Source organism: Dasypus novemcinctus, chromosome 31 (assembly GCF_030445035.2).
Source record: "Dasypus novemcinctus isolate mDasNov1 chromosome 31, mDasNov1.1.hap2, whole genome shotgun sequence".
Lineage (NCBI taxonomy): Eukaryota > Metazoa > Chordata > Mammalia > Cingulata > Dasypodidae > Dasypus > Dasypus novemcinctus.
Genome location: NC_080703.1, coordinates 30,750,696 through 30,766,638, shown reverse-complemented (window position 1 = coordinate 30,766,638; position 15,943 = coordinate 30,750,696). Strand labels below are relative to the sequence as shown.

At 41.2% G+C, this 15,943-nt stretch overlaps 1 protein-coding gene across 11 annotated transcripts in view; it reads right to left on the bottom strand.

Moving 5' to 3' along the window:
• Positions 1-8,695: 8,695 nt before the first annotated feature.
• The window catches only part of NEK10 (NIMA related kinase 10), a 269,323-nt gene continuing 262,075 nt past the window's right edge, over positions 8,696-15,943 (bottom strand). For all 11 annotated transcript variants that reach the window (XM_058290740.2, XM_058290735.2, XM_071212864.1 and 8 more), the window contains one exon: positions 8,696-12,729. In XM_058290740.2, the coding sequence (XP_058146723.1) occupies positions 12,681-12,729 (49 nt within the window). In that variant the 3' untranslated portion in view covers positions 8,696-12,680. The remainder of the gene's footprint in view (positions 12,730-15,943) is intronic.

The following is a 15,943-nucleotide window of genomic DNA, read 5'->3' as shown; positions in this document are numbered from 1 at the left end:
TATGAGCTACTAAGTTCCCTTTTATTTCTTGAACCAGTGAGTATTCCATCTCTTACCACCAAGACTGAACAGGATCCTGGGCTACAGGATCCTGAACAGCTCCTCTGGCATCGCTCCACTGGGCAAGCTTCCTGAGCTTTGGACATCCTAAAATAGCTGTGCTGGCTGAGTCATTTTAAAAAGGGGAAACTGAGACTTAAGGAAGTCAGTCAGGCTATGACTTCATCCTTTGGGAAATCACCAGTTAACAAAACTAATGATTTCTATTTATTTAAATGTTGTCCTCTGAGCTAATTGTTTCTCACATATTAGCACCTTTAATCCTCATGAGAATGCAATAAGAAAAGCACGATGATCTCAGAAACTGAGGTTCAGAGGGGCTAAGTCATTTGCCTTAGGTCATGCCATCAGGATAGATCTCTTTCACTTTGTCTCTGAAAGGAAAAGCTTCAGTCTATTGACTTTTAGTGCCAAAATGCCTGCCTGATTATTGAGCCATCAAATATATGTTAAAAGGTGACATGAGCAGGATTATCAAAATGCTTTGAGGAGACATGAATCTCTGGACTGGCCATATGCCAGCTAGGTCCTGAGCCTCAGCAGATTTGTAACTCCTGCTCACCGGTTCGTTGGACTTACCCAGGTCAGCTAACAGGGAGGTGAAGATGGTCAACCAACACAACAGGAAAACAAGAGTGCCTACAATTCCAAGCAGGAGAATCGCATCCATCAACCATGGGGGATCTAAGCCCCCTCTTAATATAGAGGTGGAGTGGACATCGTCACCCCAGGGTCCGCAGGATGGAGGAATAAAATATGGATTAGAGTGGACTTACTGGTGTTCTACTTTAGAACTATTGTGACAACTGTAGCATTGATGTAGAGAAAGTGGCCACGGTAGTTGCTGAGGGCAGGGAGAAGGAAGAAGAGATGTGATGTGGGGGCATTTTCGGGACTTGGAGTTGTCCTAGTGATATTGCAGGGACAGATGCTGGACATTATATATCCTGCCATAACCCACTGAATGAACTGGGGGGGAGTGTGATCTACAATGTGAACTATAATCCATGGGGTACAGCAGTGTTCCGAGATGTATTCACCAAATGCAATGAATGTACCACAATGATGAAAGAGGTTGTTGATGTGGGAGGAGTGGGGGGTGTGGGGTGTGAGGTATATGGGACCCTCTTATATATAATTTTAAAGATTTATTTATTTCTCTCCCCACCCCCCCACCCCAGTTGTCTGTTCTCTGTGTCTATTTGCTGCATCTTTGTCCGCTTCTGTTGTTGTCAGCGGCTCAGGAATCTGTGTTTCTTTTTGTTGCATCATCTTGCTGTGTCAGCTCTCTGTGTGTGCGGTGCCACTCCTGGGCAGGCTGCACTTACTTTCACACTGGGCGGCTCTCCTTACAAGGTGCACTCCTTGTGCGTGGGGCTCCCCTACGCGGGGGACACCCCTGCGTGGCATGGCACTCCTTGCGCGCATCACTATTGCATGTGGGCCAGCTCCACACGGGTCAAGGAGGCCTGGGGTTTGAACTGCGGACCTCCCATGTGGAAGACGGATGCCCTAACCACTGGGCCAAGTCCGCTGCCACTCTTATATTTTTAATGTAACATTTTTTTGTCATCTATGTATCTTCAAAAAAATACAATAAAAAATATAAATGTTCAAAAAAATGCTCTGAGGAAAACTGGTGGAGAACTCATTAGAAAATGGATTTGGATTGTGAGTATTCTGGGGAGGCTCAGGCCCCAGCAGTGGAACAATGACGGAAGTACTAGTGTAGGCTGCTTTTGTGCTTTCGACAGGATGAATAAGCGTCTACTCTCCACAGCTATTTAAGGTATTCATCAACAACATATACAAAGGGACCACTAGGACCTAGAGGCAAGATAAAAACAATTAAACAAAGCATGCAGAGGGTGAAAAATCCCATAATTTTAGTAATCTTATCTCTGTGATATTAACTAAGGGTTTTAGCTTGGTGGCAGTGATAAAAGCATGGGTAATTGGAGCCATGCAGAATCTTGGAGTACTTCTGGGGTTCTGGCTCTTTTGTTTATTTATTTGTTTGTTACTTGCTATCTAACTTCTATGAACCTTGGTTTTTCACCTCTTATTCACAAAGGACGATATGATGAATAAGGCAACGTATGGAAAGGACTTGCATGGCGCCTGATTCGGAGTAACCCCTCAAAAAGTAAACTCTCCCCAGTGGATTCCGAGGTGACAATTACGGAAATCACCCTCATGAATTTATTGCTCCTTATAAGTCTAACACTTTTATTCTAGGAGGTACTGGGGGTTGAACTTAGGACCTGTTCATGGGAAGCAGGAGCTCAGCCACTGAGTTATATCCACTCCACTCACACTCTTTTATAAATCTGATTTGGTTCTCCTTCAAGTGAATAAGAGACTGCTTGATTCATTATTATTTATTTGTTTGAGTTTTTTTTTAAGTAGGTACGAGGGATTGAACCCAGGACCTCATACATGGGAAGGAGGCCCTCAAACACTGAGCTACATCTACTCCCCAATTAGAGTTCACTTTTTTTTTGTTTATGTGTTTGTTTTTAGAAGATACCAGGGATCAAACTTGCTCAACCACTTGTGCTATATCTGCTACCCGAACATTTACTTTTTAACTAAAAGAATCTTATGACATATTGCTCAGGAAAGTTTTTAAAAATAGAAATGCTAAAGTTGGGGTTCGAATTTTGTTCAAACTTAGCAATTTGCCTCTATTTCTGAGAGGGGAGACTATTGTACTATAAACACTCCTGAAGCTGTATTATGGAATCTACTGGAGAAAATAGGGAAAAAAAATAATGTTTTGATGGCATTTCATGTCCCTTAAAGCAAAAATGCACATTAAACATAGTGAACATTTAGAAGAAAGTGGAAGAGAAAAGAAGCAAACTCCAGTATTAAATAATACAAAGAACAGTGACTTTTGAAATCATTGTGTTATGTGAACCAAAATATCTTTCCTATTAGAAAAAGAGTTAGACAGTGTTAGCATATGAACAAACTGACTCCAAATTCCAGAACAAAAGGGGAAAAAAACTGAAGAGTTAAGTAGACATTTGGAAACATGGCTAACGTAGAGCTTCGTGCTATCTTTCTTGACTAATGAAAATGCAAATCAGTAGAAAAAGAACTCAGAAGGACAACTCCCTCAAAGAGTGGGAGGGTGTGTGTGTGTGTGTGTGTGGTACAGGGAGGACAGCAGAGGGAGTAGAAGCTTGTCTAAGAAAGGGTTTGCAGAGGCAATCCTTTACTAATTTCTCTCAAGAGCAAAGAACGTGGCCAAAAGTGAGCCCTTTTCCTCCTTGCCTACCACACTCTATGGTCGTACTTAACAACCTGTACTCCACTACCACTCCTTACCTTTCCAAACTGGGGCACCTGTTGTCAAATGCTAATGGTGCTACTGACGAGGCCCAACCAAGCCGGCGGTGAGAGGAAGGCTACGGGATATGGCAACGTCATAAACGCTTCCGGGGAAAGCAATTCCTAATGGAATTACCTACTGGCCAGAACTGCTGATGAGCATTTGAACAGAATGAGTAGTCATTTGTTTAGATTCGTGCTGAAAGTTACACATTTGCCATGAAAATTCATTTCCTGAGAAGGCTGAAGATATGATCGTCTAAGAAGTCCACGGTGGGATTAATAAACATAATTCAAATGCATTTTAAAAATAAATTAGCCAGGTGCCAAAATACGTGTTACTTTGTTGAAGTTATTTGAAATGAAGAGTCTCAAACGACAAACTGATCATCATATGAGAAAAGCGCCCCAGCTCTCTTGAGTCCAGAAGAAGTCAGTCTGCCCTTCCTTTCATTCTGGACAGCAGGAAGTTTTCTTCTTGGTGGAGATTATTCTATGTAGGGCTAAAAATCGAGGTTAAAATATCTGCGGCAATACTGTGTGGGTAAAAAGATGAAACCAGTATGCACAAATTAATTCATTACATTTTAGCCTTTACAGTGTGTTTGCAAAATTAAACCTGCATTATAAGGGTAGCTTCATATATAAAGAGTAAAATGAGTATAAAGTTACATGATTGGTCTTTTGAAGAGGGACAGCAATGTTCCTTTATTCTTTGCTTGTGAGGTAATTTTTTAAGATCGCGGTTGGTAGCTGTATCGAACTATACCCCCTAATTCACTTTGAGGTCCTGTTCTCCGCCATTTAAACATAATTTTTTCTGAGAACAGTTTGTTCCCATTTGATTAAGTACTAAAATAAGAAGAGCAGATTACACTGCACCGAGTTTTAAGAATGCGGGGGATGTTTGCCGTGGTACCACGGGAAGCTCCACTTGCTGCTGGAGAAAGAATAATTTCCATTCCTGCTTCTCATTCCAGGGACTGAGATTTGTTGGTCTGTGTGCTGGGTTAGATTTGGTTTTCAGCCAGCCTGTGGCGACATCTACCCGTGTCCCGGGATGGAGGCAGGTCTGCAGTCTGTGGTCATTTTTGGAGACTGCCTTGCACAGTTCCTCTTTGTCCAGAACCTCTCAGGCAGATTCCTCCGTCGGGGCTGTGGCATTTTGATTGCATTAAGGGCCCTAAATGTTCAGGTCCCTGGTATCTTTGTCCGTCTTAGTTTGCCAGGACAACTATAACAAATGACTAGCCGGGTCAAACCATGGCAATTTATTCGCATAGTTTTGGAGGCTACAAGTGCAAAATCAAGGCTGTGGTAGGTTCACACTTTGTCCGAGGCCTGCAGGCAGCTTGCTGGTAATCCCGACCTTCATCTCTGTCCTGGTCCCGTGGCCCTCTCTCTCGCCCTCTGACTCCTCTTATTGTGCCCAAATCTCCTCTGCTTCCAAGGCCTCCAGTCATGTTGCATCAAGGCCCACCCCGATTGTTTGGGACTTCATCAGAATGAAGGTCTTTGAAGATGCTGTTGACAATTGATTTCATCCCTACAGTCCCAGGGGTTGGACTTGAGGGGTTCTTGTGGGGTACACCCTCTACAGCAGATACACCTTAAGGTGGCCCCCAGTGACCCATGCTTTTATATTCTCTCTCCCCCACACCACCGGAGTGTAGACAGGACCTAGGACTTGCTTCTTGCCACCAGAATATGCCAAAGGTGATGGGAGGAAAACCTTGCTTTCCTATAAGGCTCTGTATTAGCGGCCTGGAGAGAGATGCTCCACTTGGAAGGGGACTGCTGGGAGCCTCCAGCTGCTGGGGACGTCTGTCCTACAACATAAGAACCTGGATTCTGCCAGAAACCACAGGAGCTTGGAAGACGGTCTCCAGCCTCAGGTAACACCTTGATTGCACCTGCAAGACCTCGAGCGGAGGATTCAGCTAAGCTGAGTGTGAACTTCTGACCTACGGAAGCTGTGAGACAATAAATACACATCGGGAAGCGGATTTGGCTCAACTGATAGCGCGTCCTCCTACCACATGGGAGATCCACAGTTCAAACCCAGGGCTTCCTGACCCATGCGGTGAGCTGGTCCATATGCAGTACCATGCCACGCAGGGGTGTGCCCCTCGTAGGGGAGCCCCACGCGCAAGGAGGGCACCCACAAAGAGAGCCGCCCCATGTGAGAAAAAGTACAGCCTGCCCAGGAGTGGTGCCGCACACATGGAGAGCTGATGTAGCAAGATGACGCAACAACAAGAAACACAGATTCCCAGTGCTGCTGACAAGAATGCAAGCAGACACAGAAGAACACACAGCGAATGAACAGAGAGAGCAGACAACGGGGGGGAGGAGGGCGGGAAGGAGAGAAAAATAAATAAATCTTTAAAAAAAATACATGTCTTTTCAAGCTGCTAAATCTGTGACAAATTGGCCTGCAGCAATAAAAGCCTGATCCGCGGTCCCACACTGACTCTGGCATCGAACATGGGGTGTGCTTCGGCCATTGGGTCAGAGGCAAACATGACACAAACAAAGGCTTGAGAAAGTAGCTGGGCATTTCTGCGTTCTCTTTGCAACTCTTGCCATCTGGACTAGGCAGCTCAAGGTATGTGAGAGGTACAAGGGCCATCCTAGACCAACTGGGCCACAGGTGACCACAGGGCCATGGACCAGCCCAGGGTCCAGCAGCCAAGCCTCGTTCAGACCAGCAGACTACCCAGCTGGCCTGTGGTCTCGAGAAAAATAATAAATGGTGGTTGTTTAAGCCACTAAGTCTTGGGGTGCTCCATGACGAAAGGGACCCACCAATTTAAAGCCATCGGACACATGAAAGCCTGAACACATACATGACTGACTGACAGAGACTGTCTTGTTTTTATCAGAAGACTTGAGAGAATGAAATGAGAGATTCTGGGAGCTAGTAGGAGAAGAGAGGGCCGTCTGCTGTGAGCTCTTGACAAAAGTGAAGTTATTCTCCAATAAGATTGAAAAATACATGTTTTATTTTCTTCAGCATTTTACAGATCATGTTGAAGCAACAGCGAAAAATAAAGGTGGCTGGCATCTTTTATATAAATCTTATAGGGGCATTTCTTTTTTTCTCTCCTCCAAGGGCCTCCAGCTCTCATTTCGGAGTCGGACTTTGGAGGTTTTGTAACGGCGGGAAAGATCCTGCCTTCCAGATCAAACACCTTCCTGGAACCTCACAAGGCTGTAACAACACAAGGCTCCCTGCAGGGAAGTTTTAAATCTGTTTCTCTGGAGGCTGGGGTGCAGGGTGAATGCAGGGGAGAGGCTTGGGCAGGGACGCTGAAAAGAAAAAGATGCTCTCTTTTAAATTAGGGGGAAGAAAGTGTAGAGGGTACTTTTCCATTCCAGTGGTACAGCCCTTCCTCTCAGATCCATAGCTCTGGGCGACCAGAGATTCGGGGCTTCACCTCACATCAGAGGATAGCTCTAATCTTTCTTTTTGATCCTCACAATATCCCACTGGGAACAACTTAAGAGAGGAAGCATTATAATTCAATTCTGACCCCCTCAATCTCAACGAGCAGAATGCACTGAAAAGATTCTTTTAAGTGCTTTTGTCAGTCTAAAAAGTAAACTGATGAATCTTTCCTCAGCCTTGTTATCAACTGGCTTACTTGCAAACAATTAAAATACCTTGAGGGAAGCTGATTTGGCTCAATGGATAGAGCATCCACCTACCACATGGGAGCTCCAGGGTTCAAACCTCGGGCCTCCTGACCCGTGTGATGAGCTGGCCAATGTGGTGTGCTGATGCATTCAAGGAGTGCCCTGCCATGTAGGGGTGTCCCCCACATAGGGGAGCCTCATGCACAAGGAGTGTGCCCCATAAGGAGAGCCGCCCAGCATGAAAGAAAGTGCAGCCTGCCCAGGAATGGCACCGCACACACAGAGAGCTGACGCAGCAAGATGACACAACAAAAAGAGACACAGATTCCCACTGCCACTGATAAGGATAGAAGCGGTCACAGAAGAGCACACAGAGAATGGACACAGAGAACAGACAACTGGGGGTCGGGCGGGGCAAGAAATAAATAAAAAATAAATGAAAAAATACCTTGAAATGTTTCTTTTGCAGGCTAGCTAAGTTCAGACTCATTCAAATCTGCCTTCCTTTGTCCATTTACATTCCGCCTCCTTCTCATCAATCTGCATTGAGGGACGTAATGGGCCTAAGATCATGGATGAAACCTGGGGAAGTAACCTGGCCCCCCAGGGGTGCAGCCATATTCTTTTCCTGGCAAATAAACCTGCTTCTTCGAAGAGTCAAATTATTTACTTGGACTGTCTCTCAGGGAGCCTGCCCTCAGGATTGCCGATAGGTTCCTGGGAAGCTTGGCTGGCCAGCAACTGTCCTGGGCGCTCGGCTCCTGGTGACAGCCAAGAGTCACTGGACCTTGGGGGAGGGACTGGCCTTCTCTTCCTGGAGACTGGGCAGCAGCACTCCAGGGCCCGGCCTAGCTGGGAGCTGCCCTTGCTCGCTGCCAGCCGGATGGGGCCGAGGGCTTGGGAACCACTGGCCTTGGACTTCCCCTCCCACCTCCCCCGCCCCCCTCCCCAAGTCCCAAAGCACGGTTTTTATGTGGGGATGGCCCCACCTCCTTGAAAGATCAATTCACCTTTAATGAGTTGGGGATTGATTTTGAGGACTTCAATATATTCACTTTCCTCGATGTCATTTTAGATTCATGCAAATACTTCGGAATGTTCCGCTTTGACATGATGTACCCCTAAAATGGCTCCGGTTCCTCCAAAATGGACCGAAGTGTGAGGTAAACACAGAGGGAAGGACAAAGGATTTTGCTAACATTTAACAGTCGTTCATAAGCTAAGTCTCTTTTTCGGAATCCTGACTCAAATGGCACCGGAACTGCAGAGCTAAATCATGGGCTAAGAATATTTTGTGTGACCTTCACAGGCTGACTTAGAACATCATTTGTTCCTGTCTCTACTTGTTTTATGGGACCAGTACCTCATGTTTGCAAAAACATCCGTTAATTTGTTATTTGTGAGGCCACCAGATCAAGTCCAAGCTTCCATACAGATTTGTTGATCATCTGCCAAAATGGCAATCAGTGATAGAGTATCATGAAGGCAAGAATTCTATTTTTGGCCAGGGGGAATGAAGGTAAGCTACTTCAAAATCACATATTTCCTACATCACACCTTTGCTACCTCTAAAACCAGTACCTGAGTGTCGCCAAACGTTATAGTCCAAACAAAAAGGAAGGAAGGGATTCTCATGTTTGAAGGAATGCTACTCAGCTTTCAATTAGGAATAGAGTTAATTTACTTTTAGAATAAAAACAATAAATTGTATTTTAAATATCTTACATTATTAGTCCATTGTTGCATATTTTTAGTACAAACTCTAGTGCACCTTGCATGCCAAGAATGCTGATGTCATTTTCGGATGTGTCATCTTCCTTTTTAAAACCACCATTGCCCATGGACCCTGAGAGCTTGTAAATTACAATATCCATCAGTTACCTCATCAAAATCAGAAAATCTTTCCTGTCCCTCTTGCAAATCTCAAAACAACAACACAGCAGGAATATAATCAACCGTAACAGTCATATTTACACTATGCAATTTAACTGTAATGACACACATAAGAATTCTTTGATCACGAAGTTGTTTCCCTGAGATCCTATCAATATGAAAAATAGCAGTCAAGGGTAAGCATAGTGTTAGCAGCACATTTCAATAGAAAAAAAATTACCTGTCCAAAACTATGCCAATGTCCACCAAAAGATAATTTATACAATCTGAAAGATATCATATAGGTACATATAAAATATACATATAACCATATTTAGTTGGTGAAAATGAAGAAGTTCCTGTTTGGATGGAATTTCACCCCAGCAGTCAGTCGATCTATGGAAGCATTAAATTTCCCTTGCTTAGGAGCCCGTCCTAGCTGACTCTCCTGGCTGTTACTGAGTAGCTGTTTCAGCCCCAACTCCTTTGCACTATCTCACCAGTTGATTTCTGTGCTCATGAGTACACACCATAAAAAAAAAGCAAAAGGCAAACAATAAAAGCAGCATAAACAGGATTTTTTCCTGCCTTCAGACAGAAGCGAAAGGAATGCTGCATATTTACTGTGCAATGTCCCTCGCCATTCTCAAAAAAAGGGAAATAACAATAAACATATTTTGCAATTAAGCAAATCAACTAAAGAATGTGGGTTCTATGCATTTTAACACTGAGAGAATAGACTAAACAATATTATTATCTTTAAATATGACTTGCAGATTAATTGATGATCTTGCTAGAATTGCATGTCATCGGCCAGTGCTATCTTTGTTTTTGAACGTCAAAATTCATAGCATTTAGTGAGTGGTAGATGTTACCTTAACTCCTAGGCAGTCAGTTATATCATTTGAGGAAACTCTATAAAAGTATTTTTTAATTATATTGTGCTTTAGAATGCCAAAACAGACTCTGTGTACACTTTCCAATGTCATGCAATGTCCTCGTTAAGCCCAAGCAACTTTTCATTAGGAGGTTTCCAAACACTGGTGTAGAGTCCCCGTTACTATCCACTGAAGGACGACAAATAAAGATCACACATCTGGAAGAAGGCAATTTTAACAACCAGCAAGCAAATACCCCCACTGCAGTCACTTCCCTGAGAATGGAACATTTTGCCTTTAAAAAGCAAATTAAGGTTTCAAGTTATTCACATAGAGCTGGAGGATCAAAACATAATTAACTGAAGGACCTGCGAATCAAAAATGATCTGATAAGACTGATTCATTTTCTATTCTATACAAACATTCAGCCACGGGGAATCAGACGAATTCACAGGGATTTTATCACACAACAAATAATTTAAAATTATACAAGAGGAAGAGAATTTTTAAAAATGTAATACAAAGATTATGAAATCTATGAAGCTCAAATAACAACTTCCTTGCAATAGAAGACAATTCAGAGTCAAAACAAAACGATCACTCTTGTATTATAGAGAGGTGCTCCTTGTTTGAAAGTTAGAAAATGGGGGCCTTTGAAAAGCTGATTCCATTGTTGGGATATGACTCACACCAAATGATGCCCTTGCCATTGCCTGATTTTCTCTTAGAGATTTGACCCATCAGGGGAAAGAAGCTGATTGCTGTACTTTAAGGAGGAATTCAAATGGAAGACATTATTTCAGCACAACAATCCATCCATCATCTTCCAGCTGATGGGCCTGAAGCTGTTGCTGCTGAAAAGAAAATTCATTTCCTTATTTTTTTATTCTTATTGGCTTGTAGGGTACTAAATGCCACCTGTATGGCCTAAAAGTTAGATAAGAACATTTTGCTCCCTTCTTGATCAACAAGGTCAACTATATGCATTTAAAAATAACCTTCACAGAAATCATTTCTCTTTTCTTACCAAGGTGTGATCTCCGAATATCATTTTTTTTCCTAGTCTGTTTCCTATAAATTACTACTTGAGAAAGAAGTTTATTGTCCAAACTTAAATCCCACAACTTGGTTTACTTCTAGGTACTGGTGTCTATCACAAATACAATTTGTGCCTATTCTAAGCCTGTTTCCTTCCATTGAGAAAATGTGCCTGTTCTGTAAGCATGAGAATAAAAAAGAATATTTCAGGCTCAACTGAATTGGAGCAGAAACAATTTTTGCCTGGGTAAATCAACAAAATCATAGCATTTCGATTTTGCTTATGAATTTCACATATGGTTGGCAAGGTCATTGGTTTGAAAGTTGAAACTGAATTTTTTTTTTTTACTGTATTTTAAATTATGGTGATTTGTAATTATTAACTTGGTTTAAAGACAAAGCAAGAGTCACTGGCGATCTTAAAAGGCAGTAGTGCAAGATTAAAGGGAATTTGGATTTAATTAGTAAACATACCAATTTTTAAAAAATGCCTTTGGTTCACATTGAGATATTTTTGTACTATATAAAAGGGTTGTGTTTTAGCCACTGTAAATATATTGGGTTAAATTTTATTCCAATCATACTAGAATACATATCAATGTAAATAAAAACAGAATTCAGTGAGAAGTAACTAAAAACATCATTTCAACTTTTAGATGACTAAATATTTAGGGGGAAAAAATTGTTCTTTAAAGCAGTTAGAAGTGTAGTTTGATTTGGCAGTGAGGGCATTTCTCGACATTACACCAGAGTTATAAGAAGCCAGTTGAAGAGAAGGGATTTTAGCCTAATAAGGATCTAGCAAATTATCATAATAAATTTTTCTTCCATGGGAATGGGGCGCTGTTGGGAATCTGACTTCTCTTTTGTAGGGACGTCTCAATGAATAAAGAACCCATGTTTTATTATATAACTTACTGCATTTCAAATTCACAAACAGTAAACCTTTTGAAACAATGTAGGTAATTTCAGGAAGGAGGGAGGGACTTAGAATAAGGAACATTGCATCTCTTTCATAGATTCTATGAACTCTTCAAAGTGCTCTAAAAACACTATAAGTTTGATTAGCAGCAAAAGCATTAATCTAATGAAAATCTCCCTCTGCCCCATATGTGTGTATGCGTGTATACCTACGCACACACTGTCCAACAATATATCCCATTAGTCTAAGTTAAATCCGACAGATTGACCGTTATTCCCAGGGGCTATGCAAGGTCATAAATACTGTCTACACTGTATCACAGTTTGAGATCACTAGCACCCCAGTGGTTAAAGGAGAGACAATCTTTTCATTCTGAAAGGAAAAAAAAAAAAATTCAATCACATATATTGAATTTCTTTTAAGATTAAAAAAAAAAAAATTGAGGATACAGCAAATCCCCCAATATATTATTCTGGGTCCTATCGTTTTGGTTTTTTTTTAAATCTAAAACTACCTTTTCTACGTGGAAGGCTAAGATGCCTCTAAACCTAGTTTCAGCAAATCCTGAGTATGAAACATTCCTTTGAAAAACATGACAAGTTTCTTTCTTTTTTCAACTTGGAGGAAAGTTCTGTGAGGAGCTGGTTTTCCTCACGCCGATGATTTTGCAGCATTTTCTCCCAGGAGCACACCGAGAGTCCTGTCGTCCTGTATAGCAAGGGTCCTGGGTGGCAGCCCCTAAGCACTGTGGCTGTCAGAAAGCCGAGCACATTGGAAATCCAGAAAGAGGTCCTGCGGGCACCACGCGTCTTGGTTTCTTCTCTTTCACGTCCTGCCAGCAGCGTCCAACTCTTTGGGCATCCTGCAGCAGTGGCTGAAGCCTAGAGCTTGTACTTCACTGAGAAAACAAGTCTATTCGAAGTGCAGCATTTTCATCTTTTGCTTGGGTGATTCTTGGTCCCCCATGGATAGGAGTGATACCTGGAGGATTTAGAAGAAGAAAGAGTTCCCTGTAGTCACAAGTATTTAGTTTAACATTCCATTCCAAAAGCTGTGGCTCAGACCACAGTCTCAGTAGATAAATCACAATGAATAAAACAGTGATTCTGGGAAGCTGTGGCTCAAGTGATGGAGCTCCCACCTACCCCATGGGAGGTCCCGGGTTCGGTTCCCAGTACCTCCTGAAAGGAAGATGACCACACATTGAAGAGACACAGCAAATGCAAACAACAAGGGGATGGGGAGAAATAATTAAATAAAATTTAAAACAAACAAAACAAAACAAAACAAAACAGTGATTCTGAACATAATAGGATGGGGGCATTTTTAGAAAACTTGCCTTACTTAAGGTCAGTGCTAACAGGATCTTTCTCAAATTATGAACTCAGTAGGACCTGATACCTGTTCACAGCAGAAAAATAAATACCCATTCAAAGTCACTTGTGTATTTAAAGGTCTCGGCACATTAAAATATCTATTCTACAAATTCATCCCTCAATCAGATGCAAATTGACAAAGAGAGGCAAATGCAAGTTGACCCCATATAGGTTTCTTTTTCTCTTGCACATTGTTGCTTCTCAACACATATTTCAACATTATAAAATAAAATATTAATGTCTACCCCTAAGTATATTCATAAAGATTATATAGTCATCATCTATTCGCCTGCAATTGTTTTCACCAACAACAATGGTAAAATTAAGGCAGGCTAGGCTGTTTCCTTCTGGTAAGGAAGCTAAAAGTTTTTGTATTTAAACAATTAATCATTATTAAAATAGCTATTTTACAGTTATGAGGCTGGCCAGCTCTATTTGACCTTCTTTCATTTTCTCTATACTGTTTTCCTCCTCTCAACCTAGTCCAATCTCCTTACTCTAGAATCCTAGAAATAAGGAATCTCCCATTTTTGTCCGAGATCCTTGCTGCAATTTCTGTTTCTGTCACCATTTTCTTTTCCTAATGCAGCATTTTATGCAGGGAAATTCTTTTGAACTCACTGCTCAAGCTGTCTCACCCATTCTTTCAATAGTGCCAGAAATCTTTCCCAAGCAGAGCGATTGGCCATATAATGGCATTATCCAGAGGTTTTCAATCTGAAACCAGTGTATCTTCATGCTCTTCCCTAACAAAATGTGGACCCTACATTCTAAGCTGAAAATGTGCCTAACAAAATGTGGACCCTACATTCTAAGCTGAAAATGTACCGTATCCTGGCTTAATGTGTTAGTTGCTGTCTGAGTGCTTTATATATGTGTGTATATGTTAGAACAAATAGTCTTAGGTTGTAAATTTGCATAATTTAGGAATTTTGTATATAATTTTTTCTGCATGGTGCTTAATCAAGATCATTTAATCATGTTTCGTGGTAATGATGACAATGAGGATGATGACATTTAGAACAGCAGATCTAGGTAGACCCTGGTGGGGGCATTAAAACAAGCTATCCATTTCTAATCATATAGCTAGAATAGTTTTGCTCAACTTGTGTCCCATGGAAAAGATATGGAAACGTTGGGGTAAACAAAGATCAAGAAATTTCTTTCCTATAAGACATCTCAGATCTTTAATATAAATGCAGAATCTATTTGGTCAGGAAACTTTTCTGATAATAGCGACCATTCCATAGAAGCTCTTTGAGGAAACATGCTTTATTGATTCATAACACTACCCCTACAAGTCTTGTGGCATTCAGTGATCTCTACCCTATGGAAAAATCATGATAGTTATAGCTGATCTGATTTGTATTTGGAGTTATGTGTTTCCTTCCAGTTTATGGACTATTCGGTGCTTCTAAGTGGAGCCTGACTCATTTCTTGGGAATTAATTCAGAATACCAGTAAACAAGTAGTGACTTTAGGCACAATCAAGGGTTATTTTTACTAGTAAAGTATGAAGAATCTTTCTCCCAAGATATATTGTATCATTGCTACTAGAAATTGAAAAGAGATTATCATGGGAATGTGGATTTTTAAATGGGTGATTCACTTTAATTTGGGGCATCTTTAATAGGCTGCCATGTCCAACTTCTGTTACTTGAAGTTGACTGTTTAAATCATGCCTTTATAATCTATTCTCAATTCCCAATATAATGCTGAATATTTTGGCCTTCTTTATTATCTATTATTATCCTTTATTATCCTATTATTATGGCATCCTATTATCTGTTTATCAAAATAAGAAAATTTGCAATGTCTTTTAACAAAAGGGTCATATTATTATGAGAATATTTGATTTTTTAAAAACTGAATGATAGTCAAACTGAAAAGAATAGCCATACATTCCAAAATAAGACTGAACTAATTATTTAAAAAGAAAAGGGGGGAAAAAAGGCATTTTTGTAGGAGCTCTCCTAAGTTCTTTACCCACCTGGTTTTCCATGGGTATTTACTTGATTTTCTGAAAAAATATGAAACCATTCACTGCCCATGCTCCTGCAACTCTTGAGGGAATTCAGACAAAAATGACAAGAATGACCTCTGCCCCCACTACAAGCCAAAGGAACTTGAAATAATAAGATGCTGAACCTCAAGAACAAAGACATTCATACTCTCTGTGGCAGGCTGGATGTAGTCAGGTCTTGAGCAGAAAATAAATATTCAAAAACTCTTCAGGGATGGTGGGAAGAGAGTGGTTGTGGTGAAGGTAATTTCTATTAATGATACACCTTTGGAAAATGAGAATTACTCATCATTTCTCTGCAGTTACAAATCACAACAGAACTAAATTTACAGAGGTAGTATTTTGGAAATATATTATCAAACCAAAAGAGCAAGCGGTTGAATAATCTTATGTGTGATTCATAAGAACAACCCGTTGAAACAGAAGATAAAAATGCTAGAAACTGAACTAACTTCCAAAAAAGAATCTAATTTCCATATAATGACCTTAACAGACTGTTCTTAAGACCTTTTTCTCTTACCGCAGCTGCTAGTTAACTTTGGAAAAGACTTCTGGATTTATTTAAATATGGGTTAGAAGAAAGTGTCCCTAGCTGAAAAGGGAGGCAGCCCCTCCAAGCACAAAAAGTCTACTTTGGAAGAGCCTGCTCCAAAGGATCAGCATTGTAGCCCCCTAAGGCAACCCTGAGCCTGTGCATGTGGGTGCTTAGGATCAATTTGATGACTCAGTTATGAGTGGGCTACTTGGAAAAGTCGAGAGCCAATGCCTGTGTATAATGCTTATATCGTCTCCCTCA